Source organism: Amblyomma americanum, chromosome 3 (assembly GCF_052857255.1).
Source record: "Amblyomma americanum isolate KBUSLIRL-KWMA chromosome 3, ASM5285725v1, whole genome shotgun sequence".
Classification (NCBI taxonomy): Eukaryota; Metazoa; Arthropoda; class Arachnida; order Ixodida; family Ixodidae; genus Amblyomma; species Amblyomma americanum.
Window position 1 is genome coordinate 175,829,091 of NC_135499.1, and position 21,085 is coordinate 175,850,175.

General features: G+C 43.3%; 1 protein-coding gene across 1 annotated transcript; it reads right to left on the reverse strand.

Moving 5' to 3' along the window:
- Positions 1-3,740: 3,740 nt before the first annotated feature.
- Positions 3,741-16,887, reverse strand: LOC144125492 (cytochrome P450 20A1-like). The gene is made up of 12 exons (XM_077658928.1): positions 16,729-16,887; positions 16,481-16,530; positions 16,178-16,347; positions 15,427-15,572; positions 14,880-15,047; positions 12,087-12,165; positions 11,334-11,498; positions 10,160-10,283; positions 8,862-8,973; positions 6,534-6,598; positions 3,946-4,921; positions 3,741-3,884 (listed from the first exon to the last, which is right to left on the reverse strand). The coding sequence occupies exons 1-11, from the start codon at positions 16,798-16,800 to the stop codon at positions 4,672-4,674; spliced, it is 1,401 nt and encodes a 466-aa protein (XP_077515054.1). The 5' UTR covers positions 16,801-16,887; the 3' UTR covers positions 3,741-3,884; positions 3,946-4,671.
- Between the last annotated feature and the right edge of the window lie 4,198 nt (positions 16,888-21,085).

Here is a 21,085-nt window from a genome sequence, read left to right on the forward strand (position 1 = left end):
CAATGGAAGGTGTTTACCTGAAAGTATTGCTTATATCTAGGGGTTGGAATTTTTGGTTCAAACCAAAAAAAAAAGATAAAAGTATGCTGAATTCAGTTTTCAATATTCGGTTTTTACCAAAAAAGGTCAGTATTTTTGACATTCAAGGCATCGCTAGCTGGCTGTTGAGCAGGAGTTATGCTCGAAGTTTGAAAATTAACTAGGTAGGGAAGCCAGGGGCGTGACGAAATGGTGGTAGTATTGGATAAGCAGTGCAGTTGTGGTATTTGAGGTATATTTCTGCTAGTTTACCCGCCCTTCATACCAGGCAGCACCACCACCTCACAGCCTACTGGCGAAGCACTGTTTGTTCACTGTCATTGCCCACTTCGAGCAGTTAGTCGATTAAGTAGGTTTATCAACAGCATGTAGGACACCGACAAGAAACTGTGCATGGCCCTCGTGAAAAAGTCTCATGCCGTGGCTAGCGAAGATTGGCAGGCACTTCCACCACTGCCATTGACACACGGCCCATATGATGCTCCACCCTCGCTCAATTCAATTCAGCTCAACAACCCAATGATAACATGTTGGCCTGGTTTTTAGATGTAAACATCCACTTGCGTTTTGTCTGCCAGCCATCTCTTTTAACTCGTGCTGCTTTTTTAATGACGACAGCAATTCCTCTTAAAAGCAGAATCCCAAATTCTACGATTTGAATGTTTATTGCTGCTAAATAAACTGTGTATGCTAAGAAAACGTTGAGATAAACTCTTAAGTGACTTTTTACCACACGGGATTGTCATAATGAAAAAGTAAGTCGTGTACAAAATAATATTGGCCGGAGAAAAAAGAAACAAATCGTGTTCTGAAATAAACCGTAAAAAGTCCACCAAATTTTCAAAAAAAAAAAAACTGAAAAGACCAACCCCCTACTTATATTATGAATTGCAAGTGGTGCTGTATAAAAACTGTCAGTTATGTGAGCCGCATTCATTTTTGTATATAGTGGTGTCATCAAGATTCGAAAAATGCCAGTAGAGCTCTCTGAACAGCAGTTGAGGGTCTTTATAACGATGGTAGAATACAGCGAATATGTCATGTTTGGAGCTGTATTCTGTGATATGGGGAATGTCTTAGTGGAGGACCCCAGGGTAATTTTGACCACCCGGGCATCCTTAATATGTACGAGAGGCTTGGTATAATGGTGTTTTTACAGTTTCCTTCTACAGGTCTTCAAAGAGTCACCAAGGTCTATATGTATGTCACCAAGGTCTATCGGAGGACTCATAGGAGAACCTGAAGTGGATGGCTTTGGACTAATTTTGACTACTTGGGGTGACGTATAACGCAATGCCAGTACGTAGGTGCTCTTAAATTTTGCCGTTATCACGGTATGGGAGCCACAGCAGCCACAGCCACGAACAATCTATGAACTCGTGCTTGGTGCTCTTGTGCCTCAGGGTTATCAGTTTTAGGCAGTGTGCACAGATCTAAACATAGGCAAGTGCTTTAGATTTTAACTTTCGAAAGTAATGGAGGATTTAAGGGCAAACTTAGGTTCTAAATCTTCATTCACAAGTCATTTGAACTGAGACATTATCCATGTTCTGTTCACATTTTCCCAAATTCATCGGGCAAATACTCTGCAGTGCCTTAAATGAAAAAGCACCTTCTGTTCGGTGCAAAAGTCCATATTCGGGGACACCTGCTGTTCCCACAGAAATCTAGACACTGAAATATGTGGTCAACTGAATTCAATTCACCACATCTGTGGCCTGAACTTGACAAGACCAATGAGTCTGAGCATTTTTTCTGGGTTCTTTACAACAAAATGCATCTTTGATTACATTTTGTAATGTTCCTGATCGTAAAGTTTCAAAATCCTGGAATTACTCCCTCTACATTCAGTCGCACAACAGTTTTGCTACGTCTCGGAGAAAGTTGAAAAATGTGTGTTAAGCCAATTGGAGCGGAATTAGGTATATGAATATTTTGCAGTAAAAGAATGAAGATGAATGCATGACTGGCAGTTTTGCTTGTAGCCCTAACCCGTGTGTTTGATTTTATGAAGGGAAAAAAGAATGGAAGCTAGTAACATTTAGAATGCACCAATCCAGAAATGGAACCAAATCGATGCTTACTGCTCTCACAGTGCTAACACATACAGACTGCCGAAAAAATTTGAAAGTCATTGAACAAGGCAACAAAAGCAGCCATGAACAAGTAGCAGCTATACAGTGTCAAGTTTATGCATTAACTATTCCAACTATGCGCAACAAGAAGTAAATTGCCCTGATGTAATCAAGGGAATAATTGCCCATTATCATCCAACTGAGTGCTGCCATACAGCTGCAATACAGCTTTCTCAGAATCTTTGCAGTTGAAAAATTCGTCATGGTATGGTGCTCTCACCTGAGAACGCCGCCTGTCCAGGGCAGCCACTCTACCAAGCTACCTTCAATGGCTAGCAGATGGCAGGGCAGGGTCGAACTGATCAACTCCATGTGGGAGTGATGTTAGTCTATGTCGGCTCTCTAATGTACATCAAAAGTGCAGTGTGGATCAGCACCTAGGGTGGTCCTTCAGTAACCACTCCGTTAGGAAGCACCTGATAACTGCATCTTGTATCTTTTTCCCCAGTTTCTCTTTTTTGAGGGAGATGGGACTGTGGAGCTTGGCAGTGCCTGTGGTGCACACTGTTGTTCATTAACATGCGATGACAGTGGAGCAATTTCTTTTGTTTGTTTGCATAAGCAGCTCATAACAATATGTTTGCATTAAATAAAATCTTAGTTGTGAGTTCAGTGCTCTCTATATGTTCTGTCTGTCCCCGTTCCGTTGTGCTGCAATTAAAGCAGTTCATCGCTCCAGCTTTCCATTGTGACCGCAGCACTTGGCATTCACTGTGAAAGTATGCATAGATCTGTCTTTGTAAAGGTCTGTAAGAGAAGTACACCAACAGTGTGCAAGTGTTTCTTCTGCTTTGTGAAAGCAAGGGTATTAATGCATTCAGAATGTGTGCACCTGATTGCATAAGGTTTTTCATTCAAACTTGGTGTGTTATGATTTGTAACTGCGGAAGTTGTGGCAGCATGGTGATTACTAATTACTCTCACAACTATATCGCCACGCCCATTCTTGACAACAGCCTTTCCTGGCAAAGAAGGGAAAGCTGCAGAAGTGGAGTCAGTTACTGTGCCACTCCGCCAAACAGTACGGCCGTCGTACAAAGGTGAATTTGGCATGTTGCTTTCTGCACGACAGCTTGTCCTCTGTCGCTGGTGTAGCTGGCACCATCTATGGAAACTTCTTGTAACAAGACATGCCTAGCAAATTTGTTGTAATGAAGAAACCTTTTTTTCCTTGACTTTATAATGTTGAAAGTTCGTAGCTGTCTTAGAAGTATGACTTAAATAATATATATTGACAATATGCTATGGTTGAATAGAAAAATAATTGCAAGCGGGGACTATATTCCGCTGCGTAGGAACGGAGGCCTTCTTTTGGCTCCGGAGCTTCCGCTCCATTTCCAGAAAAAGTTGTCGGTTTCGGCTCCCCGCTTATTTCTAATACTCTTCCTTTCCAAGGCACTTCAACTGCAAGCTGACTTGTATACAATGAGAGAGCAGTTGTGGAATCAATGGTATGATCAATGAACAAACGATTGACCAGTCCAAGCCAATACAAAATGGCATTTATGAAATTCAAAAGTGCCACATGTATTTTCTGTAGAAATGTAACTGCTTTAACAACGAAGCTTTTTTTTAAAGTGCATTCTTTATTCATGATACAATTTGCCAACAGCAAGAAATTATATCTGGCAAACTTGCATCTTATGTGAAAAATTTTCCATGACAGTCGGCAAAATGTTTTTTTTTTACAGAGTGCACACAAGTGTACCACTGCAAGACAGGGATGTACGAAGAGAACACAATACTGTGAAGAGTGTGCACACAAGTGTACCACTGCAAGACAGGGATGTACGAAGAGAACACAATACTGTGAAGAGTGTTTGTGGTCTCACCTCCTAGCTGTCAGCAATTCCACTTTCGAGTACTGAACACTGCTAAGGCTGCAGGTTCTGGGTGCATTCCACACCCGGTGATGCATGCTATGAGCATGACTGAACAGCTATTAGTAAGCTCAACATCAAGAACAAAACCCCTCTCTTGGACATCCGCGCTATATGTAAAAGTCGGTTTGCACCGCACATACCGTGCAAAATTTCTGCCAAGTAGCCGTATCACCAGTAGAGCCTTGACATGACCCCAACTTTTGGCTCTACATTTGAAGGAAGTATTCAGACCTAAACACACCAGTACCAAGAGTGGCAGCAAATACCGATTACCAGGAATAGCCATTAGTCAAAAACAAGAACGAGCCCCCCTGACACGACTCCTGCCCCACAGAGGCTCACCTACCGTGCGCTCCTTCCCTTCACTTCAGCCCGTCTCCAACCACTTTCCCCAGGCACATCATCAGAAGCAAAAAACGGCAGCAAGTACGGGGCCACAAGGTTTTGCCCCTTTGTGCAGTGGAACAAAGACGTGACCACCACCACCAATCGCACTTGCCATCTAGCCAGCTGCTTTCCTGTGCACTTGCCTCCACATCATTTCCAACAATTCACTCTTGCCACATCAGGTACCACAGCTCTCCTCACAGTTTACAAAATCATAGTTGGCCAGGCTAGCTCGAGAGCCTCTTCTTGAGTGTGACCCAGACTTCGTCTTGCGGACGCGTTATCACTGCCGACGTTGGAGTGACAATTTGGTCTGGTACAAGCTGCAGCTTCAGCTTGGGGCACAGTGTGGCCAGGAACACGCCCATCACCAGGAGAGCCAGGTCCTGACCCGGGCACTGCCGCTTGCCCGCAAAGCCAAAGGGGCAGAAGGCCAGCTGGTCTTGAGGGGCACCTTCAAAGCGGGAGGCATCAAACCTGAAAGGCACAGGGCATGCTGGGCTAAATGTATCGTGACGCCAACAGGAAATGATTGGCAGATTGCACTCCTTGGGTGAACCTGTCTCCAGGTAATTAAGAGGGGACACAGCAGATAAAATGGCCAATTTGATCAAAATTTCCATTTTTCAATTAATTTTTTCTCTTAACCCCTGGGTCTTCATCTGTCCTGTGACGAAAAATTACAAGGAAGTATGCAATATACAAACTTTGCAAATGACCTTTTTTTTCTGATGTGTAGTCATCGAAAGCTGTGTATGAATAGTGCCTCTGATGATGTTGATGCACTGCGAATTCCGCGTGTTTCCAACAATCAGGCACTACCATCTTAATATCACTATGAAGAGGAGAGATCAGAACATCAAATCCTCCGAAGGTTGCAATGCTGCATTTCTCTGCCCAAAAGTAATAACATATGAGGCAATGCAACTGCCGGAATAAACTGCAAGGCTGATTTTTTCAGCTTTCCCTTTTCACGCAGTTGCTGCAACTCAACCCTGCGGCATTTTCTAAACAATGATAGCAGAATGATTGTGTTTGTTGTGCACAACTCGTATGACATTGAACAGTGCAATAAAGATATTAATTACTCTATTTTTATTTATTTATTAACAAAAACCAATTCCAAAAAATATCAAAGGTATTCACCATGATGATGACGATAAATACCTTTGATATTTTTTGGAATTGATTTTTGTAAAAATGTGGTCGTGTAGATACACATGGAAGATTTTAACTTTTATTTTTAAAAGTGCTAGACATTAAAAAAGACAAAGCTTTATTGCACGCACTATAGTGCAAACATGCAGACATCCAAATCTTGTGCAGTTTCTCCTTAATTATTTAACGCACCATGGATAACTTTATGAGGGTGTTAATTGTAATTACTCAAGAACTATACCACCCAGCTGAAAGTAGCATAAAAAGTTCTGCAACTGTACCAACGTTTGGTTACATTTCATGTATGAATAACAAAAATAGTTTTAATTTTCATGTCGCCCCGAAAGCACAACACTCATCCATGTTACAAAAAAGACTGGAACCATGCGGGATCTTATTAAAACCAATCAGATTTCAACATGACGGAGCCAACAATCACCTAAACCAAGGAGCATAAAGAAGTTTTTTTTTTTCTCAAGTTTCGGTTACACTACACACAAATACCCCCGACTGGGCAGCCGTCATCGCAGCTCAGTTGGTAGAGCACCGGACACGAAATTCGGAGATCGTGGATTTGGATCCCACCACGACATGTGGTTGTTTTCTCTTCTGCTTTCTTATCAATTATCTCTAGATAACTACACTATTAATCTGCCATTGATGAACACATATTTCCACTGCAGTGAAAAAGCATCTGTCATTTCTTATGTGTTAGCTTTAGAACACCATGTTCCGAAATCTTACAGACCACGTGCAACAGGAACAACAGTCACCTGTGAATTCTGTTGGCACAATGTAGCTGGACTGTGTAGCTCTCTGAAGGCTGCCTGAGAGCAGATTACAGAGACAAAGTCCTGAGGAGCACGTTGGTGTTTGGCCCCAAAAGCAAAATAAAACTAGCAACAAAAACAGGGAAGCATGCTTTTTGTACCTTTGTGGCACCTTCCACTTTTCTTCTTCGTGCAAGACAACTCCCAGAGCTTGTATCACAGGAGTCTGTGAAGAAAATGACCACGTTGTCAGTATTTCACACAAAGTCAGATCCTACAATATGCATTTACAAAAAGAAGGGAGTACTAACATGGGACTTGTAGAAATATATACACAAGACTAGGCAACAATATCTTTCATTTTTGTTCTTAATATTAGCTCGTCACTTATTATAAGGTGAGAACTATCACGATCAAAAGTAAAGGGCCCCTGTGGATGCATGGCACACACTGGTGCATCGCCAGGGTGCTGGCTTTTCTGAGACCACACTATGCATATGTGTACCCCAATCAATACCAATCAACAGCTGTCGCCATGTAACAGCATGACGCGTAGAAAAAAACGAATCAGCATGACATGCCTATACATCCGCATCAATCAATGATAATGGCCGCATCTGTTCATAATGGTGACACCTTGCAAAAGTGTTATTGTATGAATTTCAACCGCTTCCAATTGAGTACATGCACACCAGTTGAACTTCTGTGCAAAGTATTCACTCAAATGTTATTATGTATGTATTTTTCATGTGCTAAGACTTGAACGCATGCTGAAGAACCCCAGGTGGTCGAAATGTATCTAGAGCCCTCAACTACAGAGCAACTCATAGGTCGCAGAGCAGCTTTAACATGTGAGATAAAGAATGCAAAGTATAAAATGCAATACTGCTTGGATCACAAACTGCACACAACTAAGTCCCCCGAGCAGAAGACAGCACTTTTCTTGATGGCCTGCAGTGTTGAGGCGCAGTAAACTGAACTGATAAAATAAAAGCACAAACGTGCCTGTATGGACATTTAATTTCAATTTGTGACTATTGGAAAGTGTCCAAAAGATTTGCACATTCTACCTTTCCAGCCAAGACAAATGTGAGAAGCTAAATAACCAACACAGTAAAGTGTACACATATAGAGAACTCAACAATGGTTTTGACAGTGGGCCACAGGCTGTGGAAGTTTACATAGTCGGTAGAAGAGCTCCCAAAGAGAATAGAGAGAAAAAGAATAACGCCTGCAGCAGGTAGCCTTGTTTATTGGGAACATGCTACCTGATGGGCAGAGTCAGTCAACGACATGAATTACTGGACAGTATTCAAGCCTTCTGCCAATATCTCTCAGCCATTGGACAAAAAATTGGAGGGGACACTTAAGGGGACGACATGACGCGATAGTGTTAATGAGTTAATGCCCATATATACGGAACTGGTTATTCTCAACTTAACATTCATAAGTCCCTGGAAGTCCTCATATGCACCACTACCCTGCGATGGCAGGTGCTGCCACCGGTGGGTCTTGTGCGACCCAAGTTGCTCTTCCCGAGCAACCTCTCGCGATCATCCATTAATTTAACTGCCACCTGCTAGCGTGGTTAGTTTTCTCACAATCTGGTGGGTAGGTTGTGATAACTCACAAGGTCACATGACCAAGGTTGCCCACCTAGGTTGCTTCTTCGGGGGTGGCTGCCTGGGCCACCCTACACCACCCTATTTATCGCTCACAATGCCGACAATGTCGACAACGGGGTCTTTAAAGCTATCACATTAAAATTTGTGCAACTTGACCGCTTTTACCGTGTAATGAGAGCCAGAGCAGTGCTTTCAAAGGTGGGCCAGCACACAAGCAGCCATAAAATAAAAATAGTGTGAGCATGCGGTCAAAGACTTAATTATTGCCTTCAGTTTGAAGCCTAGAGGTCCTATGTTATAAACTACAGTCAGTTTGTGTGAGCATACCGGTGTTTTGTTAGCAGCAGTGATCGTACAACTTGCACAGGAGAGGAAAGAGGGATACACGATGGGCACCTTATGGAAGGAATTTTTACGGAAGTGGGACAATAAGTTCTTTGCAGAGAATAAAGCAGTGGCAACGACCCTCAAGACAATAGGATATCCGATCAGCCCAATCTCATAAGCTAACATAGCTAACATATAAGTGCAATTGCAGTACTGCGCCTTTGCCTTGACAGGATGCTTGCTGCCTACAACTACTACGCTACACCCCTCTCAGAACAGGCACTACCACCAGCATTCATGGAGAATGCAATGCTGGCTCTATAAATTTCTGTGGGGAATTGAGGTTTTTGATAAGCAACAAGGAGTGACAACAAAACAGCTGATTTCAAAATATTAGCTTAAAAATGAACAAGTACAACATACAAGCAGTGCATAAAAACTAGGCCAATGAGCAAGTGCATGTCAGCCAGGAAGAGAGCTCACCTCATTACAAAACCTCTTCACACTATGTGCAACGTGGCTACCTCAGTAGCTTACCTTTTTGGGAATGATGTGTCCGGCTATTTCAATGTCAACGTCCTGACAGCGAGCTGCCCATGGCTCAATGGTAGCAGTACGCAGAGTCTCCTTGATGGCATTTTGCAGTGACCTGTTGGGTGTGAAGGTTGGCTGAAAAGCTTCTGGCAGGGCTTCAATTTTAAACCCCAAATTGCATAATTCTCAGGCCAATTCAATCGGCGAGATCAGCACACACGTGCTTCTTTGCACAGAACACAAAGAAAGAAAAGCATCCAAAACTGCTGTACAGGGCTGCTCAACAAAGGAGCATAGATGCTTTCACTTTGACTTTAGCTATATAGGCAAGACAGTTACATTAATAAAGAGCAATAGCAATGAATTCAAAAGCTGCTGCCTTGAGCTGTAATGTTTTAATTAAGCAACATGGAAGCTAAATAGGTGCTTTCTTAGTTACATTTGTTTATAACTTTTCCCTGTTCCATGTTCCTTCCTCTCACGATCTCCTCCCCTTTTATTTCGTAGTGCTCATAATAAACTTTTGGTTGCTAGTCAACATCACTCTTTGTCTTTTTCTCGTTCATATCCTAGTGCTGTTTTACCTTTCTTAACATTGAACCTATAACCCACCTTAGTTTTCTTCTAAATATCTGTCCTCAGTAAAAAGGTAGCAAGTGAAAGTCGTCCCTCAAAGATCACGTCAAATTATCTACAGGCTTGCTTGAATATACAAATTATTTGCTAGACTCCCCCTCCCCCATTCTGCCTTTTGTTCGATTATCCTTCCAATATGTAATTTATTTGTTAAGGAAGAACGAGTCACAAGGTAGGTGCAAAAAAAAAAAATTTGTGAAGCAATAATGCATAAAGTGCATGAGAGTGAAAGGTGCGGAGGTCTTGCACAATCATCGCAGAAAATTCGCCATATTCATATATTGTCAGAATGCAGACCAAGCCTTTGTAGGAATGAATGCAGCGTTTGTTAAGCACCTGAGGACAAGCAGTGCAGTACACTCGCATTTGAACTCCTCTGTTGCAGCTTTTAACAGGACGAGGCCCCACTGTGACTACCATCACCATGGCAGATGCTAATAATGACTTTGACGGCTGCACCACAAATAGCTGTTGCCATAAAATAGAAATTAACCGACGGCAGCTAGAGCATGAGGTGGCAAGGGCGAGTAGCAACGGAACCACCAGGTATGGGCACAGATCTCATATGACAATACAAATGGCGTCTGTTGCAGAAAGTGCTAATGATAACTATCCTTGTCACAAGAGATGCTGGAACAGACTTCTGACAGATGCAAGAAACTCACTTTACGCTTGAAATGCGTTCACGGGTCAGGCCATCTGCTTTGTCCAAGGTCTGTTTTACTTCCTTAGCAATGGTGTCCTGAAGCTCAGGATGTGTTGCAAGGAAGTAGAGTAGCCACGTCATCGCTAGAAGCATGAAGTATTTTCACAATGTACAAGTCTACACTTAGTGATGGTTAAGAAAAAATAAAACCTTATCAATGAAAGGTTATCAATGAAAGAAAATTCTCGAGGCAACATTTTCCTGTCTGTGCAATGCTTATTTGTACCTCTTAAAAATGAAATATATTTATCATGCAGTCTCACAATAAAGAAGGTTTTTCAAGTGGCATTTTTTTTTTCACACCTGGGCCTTACCAAATGAAGCCGAGCTGAAACAAGTTTTGTTCACTAAAAGCCAGGGGTACCCAAATAGGGTTCCGTGAAAGCCTTGGGTTCTCATCTTGGTCTGTTCCTGGGGTACCTTGAACACCCAAAGCCATGTGTGTCCCTGCATCTATCTTTCCTTTCCCAACTTCCCTGTGAAAGCTGACCATATTACAACTGTTTACAACAGACTTCCATTTCTATAGCCAGGCTTTACTGATCAGATAAAGACAAGTCTCGAGGAGTAAGCAAATGTAACTTTTCGTACATGTCTGTCTGGCAGGATGGGCAACTGCAAAGGTGGATGTAAGCCCTGCCTTTCATTTCATTTCAATTAAGTTTTGTACCGCAAAGCTATAATATGCATATCTGGGTAGCCTGTACGGTTGTGCTTTTGGTTTGAAAAAAAGTCTTCCCATTTCTTATGATTCTTTTATCGTTGCCTGCAAATGTAATATACTCCCACAGAAATTAATCTACAGCTGATGGCTGGCACCCATGCACACATCAGCAGCCAAGCAGACTGAGCTAGCTGATTCTGGTTTTAGTTTCATGGCTGCACAAAAAAAATTGAGCCAATGAATTTGAGAATGCAGACGGCTTTGATCAATCAATATCAACAATCCTAACATAGAAATAAAGCTCAATTTGCAAATTTTTCACACAATTTGAGTTTCTCAAGAACAGAAAAACAAGCAATGCCCACACACAAGACTCAGATGAACAATAGTACAGGTGATACTCTTTACTTATATGACTAAAAGCAGCAATCAGAACACCACCAAAGAAATGATTTTTCTACCACCTTACCTGACACAAGGGAGTAGCCCTTGATGGCGAATGTGACACAGTCATCCACAGCTTGCTCCTGAGACACGGAGCAGTCATTCAGCACACTTGCCAACAGTGTCCCTTCACCGCCTTCCTTGCACTTGGCCAAAGCCTTAGCCAGCAGGGCTCTCATCTCCTTTATGGCTGCACATAAAATGGCACACCTGCTGTAATCTTAAACTAGAAATCTAGACCCAATCATTACAAAGATAGCATGTGCAGTTTTATCAAATCAGGACTTGTTTTTCAAAGACACTATGTTGACGTTCCAACAAAGCAGGCATATTGTCCTATTGAACATATTATATTGGAAGCATTGGCAGCCCAGAATGGTTAGTAGAAGTGTATACAGTAAACCAAGTTTCAAACTGCTTCCATAAGATCGATTCCGGCTACCTCTGTTTTATCTCAAAAAGGACATTAAAACCTTGAGCACCTTTGGGTTTTAGCAGCACTCACTGCACTGGACACAATCTCTAGACTCAGACAAACAGCAAAAGTGTAGGACTACTTTTCCTCCATTTTTTAACTGTACCCAAGCCACTGTAAATAAAATGTAAAGGCTAGTGAAATGTGCAACAAGCTTTTACTAAATAATTTTAAAACGTGACCACTGCTGCACATTCTTTTGCTCAAAGTTATGTTTTTTTACAACAGCGTTCTAACAATGTTCAGTTCCTAACCAATGTTCACAACAGCTTCTATAAACAAACACATTTAACATAAGCTCACATTCTTCATACTTCTTGGTTCTGGGGCTGTTGGAGTCAGGCACCATGCCACCAGCCATCTCCTCCAGTTCTTTTATGCACTGTAGACAGTAAAAAAGAGAAAGCACACAGGCGTCTGAACAGAATGGAAGTAAAAATGGTGAGACCTTGTAGTAGAATACTAACAAAAACCAATGAAACAAGTACTGATCAGACCTCACACTTTTTTGCAGGCTCAGTGCACCATAGTCCACTAAACATAGGTAGACTTCTTTTTTGCAAAATTAATTCCAGCTATCGATAGCAAGTCACACATTTAAACAAAAAAGCAATCCCTTGGAGACCTATAGAATGCTTGCCCAGTGCCACATGCAGTGGCTCACTGTATGAGCTACTTTTCATATAATGACATAGATGTCAAGCCCATTGGCATGCAGCGTGTTTCAGTTAAGATGGTGCGTCCCTATTTCATCACATGATTCTGTCGGGCTGCCTTTTCTGACTTACTTCTACCTATTGCTTTAATTCTGAGAACTCTTCTTTTTTTCTTATGTAACTACAAAAACGAAGCCTTGATTTTCAGTCAGTGTCAAGCATTAGTGTTTTTCCCTCTACCATGACTAAGCACTGTTGTTCACCACCCAATATAAGCCAATCATAGCAAACTAATCCTCGGTTCACAACTGGGAAACGTGGCATGTCTGCCCACACTCTTGCTAGTGGTACCTTAATACAGTTGGTTCCACTTTTAATGAACTGTCTGTACGGAACGAGATATATTCAGTAGCTCAGGCGTCCTTAATAAGCGGTTGAGGCAAAAAAAGTGACAAACTTCTATGCTGAAAAAGAGAAATTGGTATAATATGAGCTTGCTGCTGCAATGTGGGTATACTGGTCAGTTTCTCAGTCCTTCAAAACAGGCGAGAGGTGAACAAGAGCCAAGAGGGCTTTGCTACAGACATTGCTTTAGAGAGCTGATGAAGCTGATTGGTGTTAATGCTAGCTAGTGCTCCAAGTTACCTTGCACAAGCAACTTTTATTGAGTCTGTACATTTATACACCACTATACCACATGACAAGACTTAAAACAGTATTAACAAAGTAGCACTGGTCGTCGGGCGGTTCTTAAAAGATGCATTTATTATTGGTTTCCCATCCCTTAATGGAGACTCTTCACCAAAAGCTACACTGTCAGGTGAATATGAGAAAAACTAAATGCACTCCCTCCTGCTGATGGTACATGTCTCTTTCATTTCCTGTCGGAATGAAATGTCAATCTTATGCAGTGGTGTTTCCACTTCTAAGCAGTTTATGCCATCTACCTGGTCACAACTCTGTACTTGGGCACTTATGCCCATTAGTTAACTGCCTTATAACAAGGCGTAAGCCCAGAGCCCACACACCGAAAGTGACACAAGGGTGTCATCAAATGCCTAAATAAGCTATTCCTTTGTGGCATGTGGACACCTTTGGCTGGGCCTAATTTGTGGAATTGGCGGACAAAAAGTGCCGAGGAGAAAATGCAAAACATGTAAGCTGCCTTGCATCAAAACATGCAAAATGTTTTGATGAACGGGTTCCTACACACTGCGTCAAAACAGGCTGAAAAGGGAAAGAGGGGGAGAGTGAAGATGACGTGGAACTTGGTGATAGGCCATAAGGAAAATAATTATGGGGTGCTTAATTAGCATTAAGTGGCAACATTGCACTAGAGTCATTTCTTCTCCTCGCTTTTAATTGCTTCTCTTATACCGGGTGTTTTTTTTAACTGTTTACAGATCGTTTTTTTATACCCTGAAAGAGATACGTCGGTGCAGTCTGTGCAGGTGGATTGTACAGCAAAGTGAACATTATGTACGTTACAGAGCTCAGTGATTAAACGATTAATTAACTAAAATTCACTAATCAGCTTTTTTACTCTTCATTTTAGGGGCCAACCTTATATCAAGGAATTGAAGGCTGTCAACATAAAAGCTGAGTCCAGTTCTTAAATTTTTTTATTGGCAATGCATTTCGAAACATTTAATGCCAAAAATATGCATTTCTTTTTTAGCTCATAAAGTTGGCTTCCCGCAATGTGCATGTTTCAAATGGCGTCGCTCACATTTCTAATACAGTAAATACAGAAGCTGTTTGTCTATTTAATGCCATAGAAGGAGTTAACTAGACTTCCACGACAATGCTACGCCCAGCGACGTTAATTTAAAAATGTGCATTGCAGGAAGCCAACTTTACGGGTTAAAAAATGTGTATTTTTGACTTTAAATATTTCGAAATGCATTGCTGATAAAGAAAATTTATAAACTAGACACACACAAAAAAATACAGTATAAATATGCTGCATGGTAAACTTTCTTTTGAGGCATTCGGCTTACCATATGCACACCATGATTTCATGTTTGCCGTGAGTAATAAGCGTGAGTAACAGTAAGCATCAGCTAGCTGAGACATGCATGAATAAAGTCAAGAGAGGACACTACTACACAGCAAAACTTTTGGTCAGTGCAGAATTTTAGCTACAAATTGCAAACACAATGTCCTCAATCACCCAAACAGTCCCAAGAGTAAGTATCACAGGCAAGGCTACAAAGTGGAATGGTTCGAAAATTGTAAATACTATAATAAATAAATACACTTTGCAACTAGGTCTACATAGTTACACAAGGTCTGACTGAATACTCATGCGCGCATACGTCAGAATGGGCTAAAAAAAAAAAAGAAAGAAAAATAAAAGTGCCCTGCCCACACCGCAACTGATGCAGACGAAGAGTAGAATGAGCATGAAAGATAACTACAGTGAGGATAAGGTTCTCACCATTTCAAAGTTTCTGCTAAATTTGAGCACTTCCATGTCGTTGAAGAAGTACTCTCCAAACAGCAGGCGTGTGGAGATTTTCATGCAGAGGGCGTACATGTACTGGTACACAGGAACGTGTTCATCCTCTGGAGTGCTGCACAAGTGGGCAACCACTTCACTGCAGAGCTGTGAATTGAAACAATCAAATTATATAGAAATCTGGAGTCGTTGTGAAAGAACACCAGCTGCTCACAGCAGGCAGCGTAAAGCCCTAATCTAATCATAAACAGAGGCATCAGAATTATTTTAACATAAAGCATCATTTATGGTTTAGCACCAAATATCATCTTCCTTCACTCTATACAGTTGTACAGTGATGCACTACAAAATTACATGCCAGTGAAAAAACATGAACTGTAAATAAACATGGTTTAAACCGGATTTTAATTGGCGGTAACAATGGAGTTTCAACCCTAGAAACAATACAGTGCAAATCATAATTGCACTGTGCTAGTTGGTGCTAACTATTCATCAATAATTGATTTCAGTGCAAAACATGTCTCACCTTCTCTATGGGCAGCGTGAACTTGTCAAGACGTTGTCCTGTCAGCACATCATCGATAAGCCTGCGTCTTTTCCGTGCCTCTGCCCCATTTGCAAAGAAGATGCTGCCTGTGCCCATCACTTCACGATACAGCACAAACAAGTCGGCTGAAACGACAGAGCAAGTCAGTCTGAAGGAGTGTGCGGCATAAAGTATGAAGTATGTATGGGCGAAGCAGTATTCTAATGGTGTCTTCGACTGGTCGCTCTCGCGATCCGGATAGGATCTGTCAGAGTGGGAGCCGCTCTCGCTCTGAGCGCATAGCAAGACTAGTCAAGCTGAATGGTCAGCGAGTTTTTAGAGCGGAAACGCAGGAGGCAGAAGGGGGACGTAACTTCCGGAACCACTACGCGGCACCACTGCTGATGTCAACAGTAGCTGCATGTAAGGTCCCTTGATTACCTTAAGTCACACGTGGCTGCACACAGTTTGCATCGCGGTCGGCGCTTAGCCTGTATCGATCGCTACCCCGGGTTTCCGTCCTACAGGACGCTCATTTTTCGAACATCGCCTTCATCTTGGTGTATGTGTCTAGTATATAGGAGGCTATGGTCTTTATTCCTCATCAGTAGTGACATCACATTGATAATGGCATAACCAACGAAGCTGTGCTGGGGCTATAGAGAAAATTTTAAGGTACCGGTCTATTCGTGGCGAAATGATATTGTGAAACACTACGAGCCTGTAAGTCATACTGATAAACGAACTTCACCTGGCTTGTCAAAAACATGCGACTGTGTTTTGAACAACTCTGCTTGGCCGATACTGACAACCAGTTTTGTGCCAATCCAAAAAGACGCAATAGGACCGTGTTCTTTGTGCAAGGAGACGAGAAAATTCTGAAGTCCTCCGGCTTGGACGATGTCACCAACATTGCCTTCTCTGTAAAAGACGGGGAGCAGATCAAAGGTTAGTGATTACAGTTCGTGCAGAAAGTCAATAGATGTGCCAACATGCAAAACCGAAACAAAGGTTCAAGATCCGGAGCAGATCGCAATAACAACGGTTACTTTACTTTGTATCCGACGGAGCAAGCCCAGGGATGGTCGTCTGTTTCGTGGAACTCTGAAAATACAGCTTCGATTAGTGGTGAGCACTTAACTTTGTGCTAATAGCCGTTCTTTCACAGCCGTCATTATTTATTGATGCTAAACCACTATGCTCGGCAGTGGTGATCAAAACAAACATACGGGCATGTCGTCATTTTGACATGCGACCACGCAATCGGCGCAATGAAGAAATTGCACAAAAGATTCCACTCACAGGGTAAAGGTACAGCACAAGAGCCACAAGGAAGACGACGAAACAAACTGCGAATATTGCAAAATCCAACATTTTGATAGCACGCGCTGACTCGCGTACGCGTACAAGTGAGCCGCCGCGCCGCCACCGCTTTCTCTTACGATCACCGCCACTTACGTGCGGTGAGTTTCGTAAAGGCTCCATAGCCTTTATGTTACCTACAGGCGCCTATTTTTTTTTAATTTTAAACATAGTAATATCAACAATACAATTTTTCAGTATTTACAGTGCACGACTGGTGGCATCTTGTTTTTAGTTGCAATTATTCCTGCAACGAAAGTGCGGTTTCAGCAGAGATCAGAATGGCGCCGGCCAGGTGCGTCTGCTAAGGTCCCTACCAAGGGTGTGACATTCCCGTAGAGCCAATGGGGACGATTTTGAAATGCGACGGTGGCGGTGCCTGGGAGTTGGCGGCGCGGCCAGCGCGGCTGATTAGCAGCTGCTTAGGGCGCTCGCTCGAGTACCAAAAACGTAAATAGTTTTCTCCAAAGAACAGTTTATTAAAGGAAACATCAGTAGTGACAATCGATGTACAAAAGTGATTTTAGGCATCTTGGGCATTGCAATATCAGTGACAATCGTTCTAAAAATCAAAATTAATAAATTCCATTATGGAAACCTAGAACACATGAGCCGCCAGATACCAGGATCGCTGCAATCGTTCCGACCGTGGCGACACTTACGGCGCGGACGCGCAACTTGCAACATGCCACAGCACTGTCCCTACCGCCACATTGTTCTAGAAGGCAGATCCCTGTCCCTGTGTATGCATGCTTCGGTGATCTGCAGCAGCAAGACTAGAGTGGCTAAGGCAGTTAAGATGTGAAAAGCGGCCTCTGGAAGTTGCTCCGAAAGCAAAGCGCGTCAACGCTAGTTCATTCCTGAAGCGTCCAAGGCTAAGGCGCGTGAGATATCGGTGTCGAAAATAAACGTGGACGAGCAATAGGTAATCAATCACTCCACCTCACCGCGAGAATTTTCGAGAGCAGCGCCTGCACCGGCAGAACTGTAGCAAAGCGAAGAGCACGGCGAAGGATGAAAATAGAGGGATAAAGATAGGTCACTGAGCCATCCTGCTTAAAATAAAGGGTTTCAGTCAACGAAGAAAGGGCGAGAATGAAACGGCAAATGAGGGGGTAGCGGTGGAAGAAAGGCGGAAACGTAAGGAGGAAAGTGGAGAAGGAGGGTACAGCGGTAGTAGGAGAGATGGGGTTGCGTTCAGTTTGCGCCGGCTGGTGGAACGAGCACCGCAGCCACCTGCGCAAAAGCGATTGCGGTGGATGCGGTAGCAGGCTTTTTTTTTTTGCCTTTGACGAAAACAAACGGCTCAGTAATGTATCTCACTTATCGTTGGACACCTCAATCACGCCGTGAGGGAATGGAGGAATGTGGGAGCGAAAGAAGAAAGAAAGAGAAGGAGGGGCCATAGTGGAGGGCTCCGGTATAATTTCGACCACCTAAGGATCTTTATAGCGAGTTTTGCGTCCGCATACGTTCGTTCATCTGAGAGTCAGCGCCATAGCTCTAATGTATATATTGTGACGGCCGCGTCGTTTTAGTTCGTATTAAACGATCGAGTGCTCGTTATAATTGGCTCGGCTGTGGTAGCGGTAAACTATTGAATTCATGGTTTCATGACAAAACAGCTTACAGAACGCTGTCATAAAGCATTCTATATTGCATGATGTTGTGTACTGGACCGTGAAGCATCGTAATTGAGATGGCCAAATTTTTCCTCACTGGCGGAATGGCGTGAAGGGCTGCTATCAGAGCGACACTGCGCAGTGCCCTAGCTGTTGTTAAAATATGAAGAGCGGCGACATGCATGGGCTACACTGCGTGTGAGACCATCCATCCCTCCCACACTCCCTCGCGACATGTGAACGCAGAGCGACAGCTATGGTATGCCGGCCGGCAGTTCTCGATAGGTCACAAATCGCCTAACCTCTGCATATCGTTTTCTCTGCGCTACAAGATGCTCGATGGGACAAAATACTGTCGCAAACCGCGAAAACGAAACTATGCTACGAGGTGCAGCACGCTGGTTGCGTTGTGAGAGATGCAGTTGCAGGGGCGTTCTTAGGCTCTAACTTCTATACCTGCCTTTCTTTCACGCCCTCTGAGGCATAAAGTTTAGTTTCTAAATTCTAACAGACGAAAGCTGCGTAGGATGAAAGCTGTCGCCTCGATAACACTGGCGCTCGCTCGCTCTCTCTGAACACGAAGGGAGTAAAAAGAGAGTAAGATATATGTCCTTTAGCGCACTCCCTTTAAGGGACAGGATATGGTGACCAAGGCCTACAGCGCGGTAGATTTCTGTCACTAAATATGCGGAGTACTTACTGTTCCATATGGAAACGAATTCCCTCTTCAAAACATGCAAAGTAGAGGGGCGTCTGCTGCTTCGTTCTTGAGTAGCTGGATGAGCAGCACCCTATAGCAGCACCCTGCGCTCTCCCTGAAGCCTTTTGCTATCGCACGCTGAGACATGGTGTATACGCTGGGCGCATACAAAGATGGTAGTGGTGCGACCGTTATGCCCTTTTGAATGCTTCTGGGTATGTTCTCCCGCGAGTGTTGCGTGTGATCTTCGACTGAAAAGACGAGTTGCCATATAACACCTGCCGCCCCGTGGTTGTGAGGAAGAGGCGTTGTCTTTGCGCCGTCCATGGAGGAAGGAAAACCCGGGAGAGGCCCTCGCGATCCGAGCTGCACGCTAGAAAGTGTGCCGAAAGTCACGCGTTTTCGCAGGGACTACTGGGAGTCTTTGGCCGACGTAACCTTGGGCGCAGTGCGGCGTCTGCTGCATTGTCTGCTGCGCATGCGCAGACCAAGTAGACATGCGCTGCCAAGTATAGGGGTAGCAGGGGGAGCCGGCTTCAAAAAATTTTACATAACCGCCTCTCCTGAGTTCTTTCCTTCCTCCATGGCGCCATCTAATTAGCTGTGATTAACCCTTCCAGTGTGCTGTGGGCGCGCAGGGCCTTCACCGTTAATGCGTTTTTGGGATCGAGAGGGCTTGCTTGTATCAGATGGGTATGAGTACATCTAGCTTTCGGTGCTCGGCCGGCTTGGATTTTGCGTACGGCGCCACATGTTGTATTATGATAATCATGAAGGTTTTTACGAGGCGTGGGCTGTTCCGTTTCCGCATGCCGTGTTTGCGATTGGTGATTCGCTGAAGCCGGGAACGGTGTACACGGACGCAGCATGATTATGCAGAACGGCAAGCCACGAATGCGGTCGTGGTCACTCCCACAAACATCAAAACTAGCGGTATGGTACACATCACGGACGTGGTCACGGCAGAGGAGAAAACCATAGGCATTGCAATCGCAAGCGGACTGCCAGCAGCGCAGCACGCAATTACGGTGCGGACAGAAGCTCCGATTTCGCAACACACATCCTCGAACTTCAGCCGGCCAAGCTACCTGTCGCCTGCTACGCTACTGGCAATATGCCATGTTTTATTTTAATTCCATCAAATTAAAAAGAACGAAGTGCGATCAACGGGATTATTATTATTGTTATTATTATAATAAGGAAAACAACAAAACTAGCTTGAAACGCGCGCTGTTGTAAACACCAACACATATGCTCACTTCGTGATTAATCTGCATTCTGTTTTCAGCAAAAGCTAGGCTTTAAGGAAAAGTTTAGTGCACTCAAGACGAACAAGAACGTAGAAAAGACAACACAGCCCAGATGTCGATCCTTCTGAAGCTAGGCTTTGTTTGCATCACTAAGTTTAATCCCGTGGGGAGACGCATGGTTGTATCCAAAACATTCTTTATCAAAATTCAAGCATCAGACTGCAGTAATCGTTATACACGTTACTCTCTAAATATACAATAGATATATACAATACTTAAGGCAATACAAACACCATAAAAATGCACTAGAATACAGATGAAAATTACCAACTGTAATTACAAAACATTATTTGGAAATATTTTCGTTAAAGGTAAGACAAGCAAGGACGACACCACATAAACGTGGCACTATCAAAAACAACAAAAATACAGTTCTTAATAAGCACGCTAAATATCACAAGACCAAACAAGAGACGAACAACGAAGATTTGCGTATCTTGAATTACACTGCTCAGCGTTTCATTGGCAACGTGGAGGCTTGGAAGCGACGCAACGAACTTATTGGAACTATTCACGTATAGCGCAAACAGTCCTCTTTGAAAATGGCATCTTTCGCGCCTTCGCTTTGGCGAAATCAGATATAGTCTGTTCGAAGGATAGACCGCGGAGGAGGTCACTCTAAATTGACATGATAGCAAGCGAGTTCACCTTGTCGTCAAAGAGGC

Bases quoted from the DNA above. Each gene is read 5' to 3' on its own strand.
- LOC144125492 (XM_077658928.1), bottom strand. From the start codon at position 16,800: ATGTTGGATTTTGCAATATTCGCAGTTTGTTTCGTCGTCTTCCTTGTG. The intron at 16,348-16,480 runs GTAAAGTAACCG...CGTCTTTTACAG, and splicing joins CTTGCTCCGTCGGATACAAA to AGAAGGCAATGTTGGTGACA. The intron at 12,166-14,879 runs GTGAGAACCTTA...TACTGTCTACAG, and splicing joins TTAGCAGAAACTTTGAAATG to TGCATAAAAGAACTGGAGGA.